Below are 6,745 nucleotides of genomic sequence, written 5' to 3' on the forward strand. Positions count from 1 at the left end.
GTATAGAATAGACATAGCATCCATCAAGGTGGCATATGGGTCTGCACTTGGCAAACTGGGCGTGCGGGTTTGTAATTGAAGACAGTGATCCCAGTACCACAGTTACAGTCTGCTACCACCCTCTCGGAGGGGGGGGTTCCTCCTGGGGAGTGTTCTACCCCTCTCCCCGTACACCCCTAGAGCTTGCCTGCTTTGAGCACTTCCACACAGCAACACGGCTTCAGCCCCCAGGTTTCACTATGAAATTGAGTCAGACTCAGTAGAAAACATTTTTGTTACCACAGAAATAACAAGCAGTGGTTGGGGGAATCCCATGCTGTTGGGCATCCAGGAGTAAGCCCCAGGGGAGCACATGTGGAGCAACAGGGAAAACTGGCCACATTGACATCCTCGGTTCAGATAGGTGCGGGTAGGAAGGACTCACAGGCCTTCAGCAAACGGAATGTCCCAGAACTACCTCTGCTACACACAGGGTTCTGCTAAGGTAGAGCTCAAGGTCCTGGGCTCACTAGAGTGGCAGAGGACCAAACTTGTTCTCTGCACCTGAGCCCATGGGACTTTTGGGTCACCAGCCGGAGATGAACGTGAACACTTGCTTGCCTTAAAAGAGGACAGAGAGGCTAGGATAGGACGGGCATCAGCCCACAGGCAGGATACCTGTAGACTGGGCATGATCCTGGGTGGTGAGGACTTGTTGCCAGTGCTCCAGCAAGGCGCTGGCAGCATGAGGATGAGAACTGGAGGTCTGTATTAGTTGAGTTCAGAGCTCTGCTAGGCATCTGTTGGCAGTCTTCACCCTCTCGGGGCCTCGTGTCCTACCACCTACAGTTGAGCAGAGATGGTACAGGGGATGTAGAGTGTTGCTGGCTGAGGCCCCAAGGTGGGCCCAGCCTTCTGGATGGGTTGTTTGGCATAAGAGAAGGTAGAACTCTGCCAGGAGCCTCAGGCTGACCAAGTGGGCTTACTGCTCCAGGGGCTGCACTCAGGGCTGTGGTTGCTCTTCCGGAAGGGGCAGGTAATTGGGGTCCTCCTGAGGGTCATCGAGTAGTAGCTTCCTGTGGGGAGGGGACAACTATACTGAGCTGCAGTAAACACAAGTTTCCCCATGGAGTAGGTAGATTGCCACCAAAGGAGGGAAAACAGTTGTCCCACACTCACAGAAAGCTGGGGGTCAGCAGCAGCCTCTTGCCTCCAGGCTGGTTGGGAAAGACATCTTCCAGGAAGTAGTAGATGTGGCCCACAACAATGCCTGCAAGAGAGCCGAAGGCCGGCAGAGGCCATCTTTCACAGCCCAGTATAGCCCCAGGTTCCAGAGCACAAGCACCCTGTTACCTGCCATCAGGGTAAGATCAGAACTGGCTTTGAAAGGGGTAAAGGGGCCCAAAAGTGGACAGTACCTGGGGAGGGGGCAGGACTAGGGACCTGAGAAGACTTGGGGAGTAGGGACCAGGAAGCAGAAACTGTAACCACCCCCATGCAGGACCAACTCTAGTGTCTTCAGGTCAACCACAGATGCAAATCCTGTGGGCCAGCTGGACTGCTTGAGGGGCATTAAGAACATGACAGTTGGGACAGGAAGAGGAATTTGGGAGGTGCACGGGAGAAAGGTCTGGTGCAGGGGGAGGGGATGTGTGTGTGAGCTGCATACCCTGATGGGAGCAGCTGGCCTGAGGTGAGTGGGAAGGGTGGGCAGGCTCACCTAGCAGGTCTGTGAGGACGGAGTTGCCCAGCAGCATCGAGAAGCCCATGAGGGCCCAGGGCAGGAATGGTGCCTGGAAGTTGAGTAATCCAAAGAAGTTGACCCTCACCTGAGGGCTGCGACGGCTCCATACATAGACCAGCATGGCCATGAGGGCCTGTCCCAGGAAAAAGAGGCTGCCCAGGAATCCCAGCAGCTGGGCCAGAGTCAAGGTGCCCTGGAGCAGTTTGCTGCCCACAGTGCCTCCCTGGCTCTTTCAACAGGTTTCCTCATATCCCTGGTCTATTCCATATCAAGCAGATAACCCCTCTCTGTGGCGTCCAGGTACCCAGGCTCCATCCATGACTGCTCCTTTCTCTGGCTCTTGCATTCATGTTTCAGAGCCTCAGTATTCTACCAGTCTATCCTATTTTCTCCCTGTTGTGCTCTGCAGAGACACTGATCTAGCTCTGGGGCATCTAGACTACAGGGCTGCTAGGCCCTGAATGTTTGTCTCTTCCGGCCTGGGCACTTCCTAGACAGAGGTGTCCCTTGGCCCAATAATAGCCTACAGGAAGGATACAGTCATAAGAACACCCCCGAAGAGAAACATGAAGACGAAGTCGGCCTTTCGACCACGGAAAGAGCCCTCCTCCAGCATACGGCAGTAGCGGAACCTGCAACACTGGTATAGGAAGTGCCACGCGGACTGGGCCTCAGTTTCCCCGTTCCTAGCCCAGCACACCCCCCAATCCGACCTCACCACCCACTCCCGTGGCCCCAGGATACACGAAGAGCATGTTGAAGAAGAAGCCGAATCCCAGGGGCCCGAAGAAGAGGAAGGTAGTGATGAGCCTCCAGACCTGCAAAGAGGTGGGGGTGGCGGTGAGGCGCGGGGCTGGAGGGCAAGGGCCTGCTGACAGGTGTCGGAGTCGGGGCCACCTCACCTGGAACTTCCGGAACACCAGGTGCGGGTTGAAGTAGAGCTGGAAGGGGCTGAGGAGCTCCAGCTGCTGTGGGACGGGGAGCGTGTAAGACGCCGGCAACCAGCGACCTCCCTAACCCCCTCTGGCCGGCCAGGGACTGTAACCATGGCGCCACCACGCCCGCCCGGCCGGCCCGCTCACCACTGCGGCGGTGGTAAGGACGCAGGCCGCGGTGTAGGCCCGCGTCACCGCGGGCACCTGCAGGAAGCCCGCCGCCAGCCCCTGCCCAGCCATCGAAGTCCTAGGCGCGCGCGCGCCGGCGAGGCCGCGCTCTTAACCCGCCCCAAGCCCCGCCTCATTCCCTAGTGGCCAATCAGCGTCGGAAGAGCCGGGCCTAGCACCGGAAAGCCAATGGGAAGAGGGAGCGGGAAGTCAGGTGTATCGAGGCGGCTGGCCAATGAGGAAGTCCCACGGTAGAGCACGTGGCGGTTGTTGTGGCTGCTATGGAGGCGTGTGGGGGGTTGTGGCCAATCAGAAATGATCGCTTGACAGCATCTAGAGAGGGACCAATAGCAAGGGCCCACGAGGTCGCGTGGCTATGGAAGGGGGCGGGGCTATGAGAAGAGGCGCAAAGAGACCGACCAGGGGCGGCCGAGACGCTGCGCCAGCCTCGGGCCGCTCTCACGCCTGCTGCTGGTAACGCCCCTTTTAGCTTCTGAGAACCCAGGCCCGCTTCACCCACAAGTCCCTAAAAAGTCAGGTCCAAGTAACGTTTGCGGACTCCTGTCGTGATCTTCCTGGGGGTGCGCCGTGGGGAGGACTCAGCCAAAGGTTCGGAGCCAGGCTGGAGCAAAAGGGCAGACTGGAGAGGGACTTGAAATTTTGGTAGAAGAGAAAAACGCCACTAATCAACCATTTATTGAGGACCTACTGTGTGTGTTGGGTAGTCTGGTAAACGCTGGGGATCCTGTCGCCAACAAAGACACTGTCCATTATGGTCCAATCAGTTCAATACTACAGCGACCTAACGCTGTCTAGACAGGGCCTTGATGGAAAAATAATCCTAGAGATGGACCTCCATGGTGAGTAAGGTGACCTGGGAAGCCTTTATAAGAAGGGGACATTTAATGTCACCTCTAAAAGATCCCTGTGCTCAGTAGAAAGTTATACAAACAAAACAGTAACAAGCGCTGTCACGGTATGAAAAGATCTTCCTGTGGGTTTGTGGGGATTTATGTTCCCATAGCCGCTGTGGGAAACAGTAAAGCTAGTACTCAGATATTTAAAGTAAAACTATCACTGGCTGTGGTAGTGCACACCTTCATTCCCAGCACTCCAAAGGCAGAAGCAGGCAGATCTCCGTGTGTTCGAGTCCAGTCTTGTCAACATAGAGTTCTAGGCCAGCCAGGGTTACATAGTGAAACCCTATCTCTAAATAAATGAACATAAAATTTTCACATAGGCCTAAAACCCCAGTACCAAAAATATGGAGGCATAATAGTGAGTTCTAGACCATGACACCTGCGCTACATAACAAAATCCTATCTCGGAAAGCCAAAATAATAATAATTTCATTTTATTTAAATAAAACATAGAATTACTATACAACCCTTAGCAAGTCTACCCAGAAGAACTTAAAGAAATACTTTTGCAGGGCATGGTGTCACAGGCCTGCTTCAGTAACTCTCTACCTGGAGAGCTATTGGTGAGGAAAAGCTCTGGAAACTCTCAAGTTCTACAGAGCTAGAGACACAAGCAGCCCTGGACACTGTTGGCCTGAGCTACCCTCAAATTCCCGAGTTCAGACTAAATCCCTGCCTCCCCAATAGCTGAAATAATAGATGTGTACCACACAGCCACTTACCCTGGAGGTCCTGTGAAGAGACAGGAGGTGATGGGAATGTCCCCGCTCCCAGAGGTCCCTCCTGTCCATCAGAGGGCTGCCTTTTCTGAGGGTTTGAGTGGATAGGATCTACCCCTTACAACATTGTAAGTGAGCCTCCATCGAAGCTCTAAATAACCCCCGCTCCCCCACACACAAGTGGCTAGATCCTTCGTTGGCCCTTCTAGGCCGTGGAGGATTTTTAGCACCAAATTCTGAAACTTCACAACAGCTGCGCTCAAGACCAGAGTGAAAAGGCAGCATACAGTTCAAGTAGGCTGGCTAAGGTCTAGACTTCAGGACCAGCTACGTGGCCGGGCCCCTCTGGTTGCTGGATCCAGACTTTCCGGGAAAGTGCAGGCCTCTGGGTAGGATAGGTAGGAGGAGGAACAGCCTTTGTGAAGACCTTGTGAGGGCTGGTTTTGTGTCAGCTTGACACAAGCTAGAGACATATCTGGGGAGAAAGAATCTTAATTGAGAAAATGCCTCTATAAGGATCCCTGGGCAGGTGGTCCTGATGATCCAGTCTAGGGGTCTTAATTGGGCTTGTTTTCTCTGCCAGCTAAAGAAACAAAAAAGGCAGGAAAGATCTGGAGTGTGAAAGGTGGCAGCAGAGAATTCTCCAACACTGTAGACAGAATCAACAGTTGAACAACGGTGTTTATTAGAGGTGAGGAGACACACGTGCAGCAGACACACAGAGAAAAACCAGGCATTGGCTAGACTCCTTGGTAGACACAGATAGGGAGAGAGGGGCTGTGGCTAATAAAGGTAATAAAGCTGGTGAACTTCCATGATGGTCAGCTTCTTCCTCACCCTCCCGACTTGAGACAAAAGCCTGGCAGCTCTAAACAAAGGCCTTGTAGGCTTTTTGTCTCCCACCAGCAGACCCCCTGCTGATGGACTGGCCCAACAAGGCAAAGGATGGATCAGGACATGTCACACACAAGTGTGTGTGGTCAATCACCCACCCTCATGGAAGAGACATGGACATCCCAGTGGATACCCTCCAGATCTTGATCCAGGCCGATAACAGGGATATAAGTGTCTCTTTTTAGAATATTTTCGCTCTTACCAGGATGGCTGAAAGACAGCAAGCATTAACTGAGTTCACTGCTGATGGAGGCAGAGGTTCCAAAAGACCAGAGGGGTCAGGTTGAACTGGTGGCCATTCGGCCTATATAGTGAGCCTTATAGAGTGAGTCTTATATAGTGAGCCTTATATAGGGGTCCAAGTTGCTGTAACAACATTTTCGAGCCATCACAGATCCTGGGACTTTTCTCACATGCGTGAGACGAGAAACGGAGGCTCTTTCTCTATATATTGTCTACTATCTATTGTATTGCTATATTGTGAGCAGCAGCTGATGCTTCTCGGCTCTCCGAGATCCATCCTGAGCTTCTCACTAGATGTAAGAAAAAAAGAAGACAGACAACTAGAGACTACTTCCTAGAGGTTTTTAGGCATCGCTTGGGCGCTGGCCCTGAGTACGGCTACAGTCCTGTATCTCTTTATAGGAGAATGGTAACGGACTTTTGGATTTCGAAATCGCACTCAGATGTATGAGGAAACAATCGAGTTAAGGCAGACATGATAACGATTTAAGAAGGGCTCTATCTAGAGCGTTAGCTCCCACGCGTATGCGAGGATCCATGGTAGGGGAGCGATCACGTAGGGTGAACCGAGCTTACATGAGTTTGACTGGAAGCAGGGTGGCTTGTTTTCCATACCCAGGCATATTGTTTCCGTGGGTGGAGCAGATTCATCAGGCCCGTGCTAAGCTATTCTTTATGGCGAGTGGCTACTGCTTAGTACTGCCTGACTCTGTTCCTCATAACCTGAGGCTATTACCCCACAAAAGGGATTTATCTAACATCGTACAATATTGTTAGGTCAAACGCAGAGATGGCCTAAAGATAGCCCAAGATAACTTGGCTGCAGATCTGCAATACCCCAGATCTCCACAGCCGTAGACATGCTAATCAGTCAGCCCTGCAGACTCTTTAACACAGGAGGTGCAGCTTCAGAACGGGAGTTAATGGAAAGATGCTCAGGAGAAGGATAAGACTTGCCCAAGCATAGATGCAGCCTTCTCAAGAGAGTTGTGCTTCCACATCTAAGCTGTAGTCGTATATAAATTTCAGCGGCTCTCAAGCTACATTCCAAACGGTTGCTAGGAAACTCCTTTTCTCTCTCTCCTCTTCCCAATTGAAATTATAGATAGCTCTCCAGGTTCCTTGGATAGGACAGGACTACAA

General features: G+C 52.5%; 1 protein-coding gene across 4 annotated transcripts; it reads right to left on the bottom strand.

Annotated features, from left to right (window-relative positions):
- Nucleotides 1-255: 255 nt before the first annotated feature.
- On the bottom strand, nucleotides 256-2,926 carry Derl3 (derlin 3). 4 transcript variants are annotated; one of them, XM_037200170.1, is made up of 8 exons: nucleotides 2,806-2,926; nucleotides 2,626-2,691; nucleotides 2,468-2,541; nucleotides 2,262-2,355; nucleotides 1,700-1,895; nucleotides 1,159-1,249; nucleotides 966-1,055; nucleotides 256-822 (listed from the first exon to the last, which is right to left on the bottom strand). In XM_037200170.1, the coding sequence occupies exons 1-7, from the start codon at nucleotides 2,896-2,898 to the stop codon at nucleotides 983-985; spliced, it is 687 nt and encodes a 228-aa protein (XP_037056065.1). In that variant the 5' UTR covers nucleotides 2,899-2,926; the 3' UTR covers nucleotides 256-822; nucleotides 966-982. The 4 variants fall into 4 exon arrangements, with proteins under 4 accessions (XP_037056065.1, XP_028730080.1, XP_028730081.1 ...); XM_028874247.2 differs by having other exon boundaries at nucleotides 953-1,055; XM_028874248.2 differs by having other exon boundaries at nucleotides 256-1,055; nucleotides 2,626-2,688.
- Nucleotides 2,927-6,745: the final 3,819 nt, after the last annotated feature.

The sequence above is a fragment of the Peromyscus leucopus genome, chromosome 16_21, assembly GCF_004664715.2.
Source record: "Peromyscus leucopus breed LL Stock chromosome 16_21, UCI_PerLeu_2.1, whole genome shotgun sequence".
NCBI classification, from domain to species: domain Eukaryota; kingdom Metazoa; phylum Chordata; class Mammalia; order Rodentia; family Cricetidae; genus Peromyscus; species Peromyscus leucopus.

Bases quoted from the DNA above. Each gene is read 5' to 3' on its own strand.
- Derl3 (XM_037200170.1), bottom strand. From the start codon at position 2,898: ATGGCTGGGCAGGGGCTGGCGGCGGGCTTCCTGCAGGTGCCCGCGGTG. The intron at 1,250-1,699 runs GTGAGCCTGCCC...GCTCTCTTGCAG, and splicing joins CGTCCTCACAGACCTGCTAG to GCATTGTTGTGGGCCACATC. The intron at 1,056-1,158 runs GTGAGTGTGGGA...CCCTCCCCACAG, and splicing joins CTGCTGACCCCCAGCTTTCT to GAAGCTACTACTCGATGACC.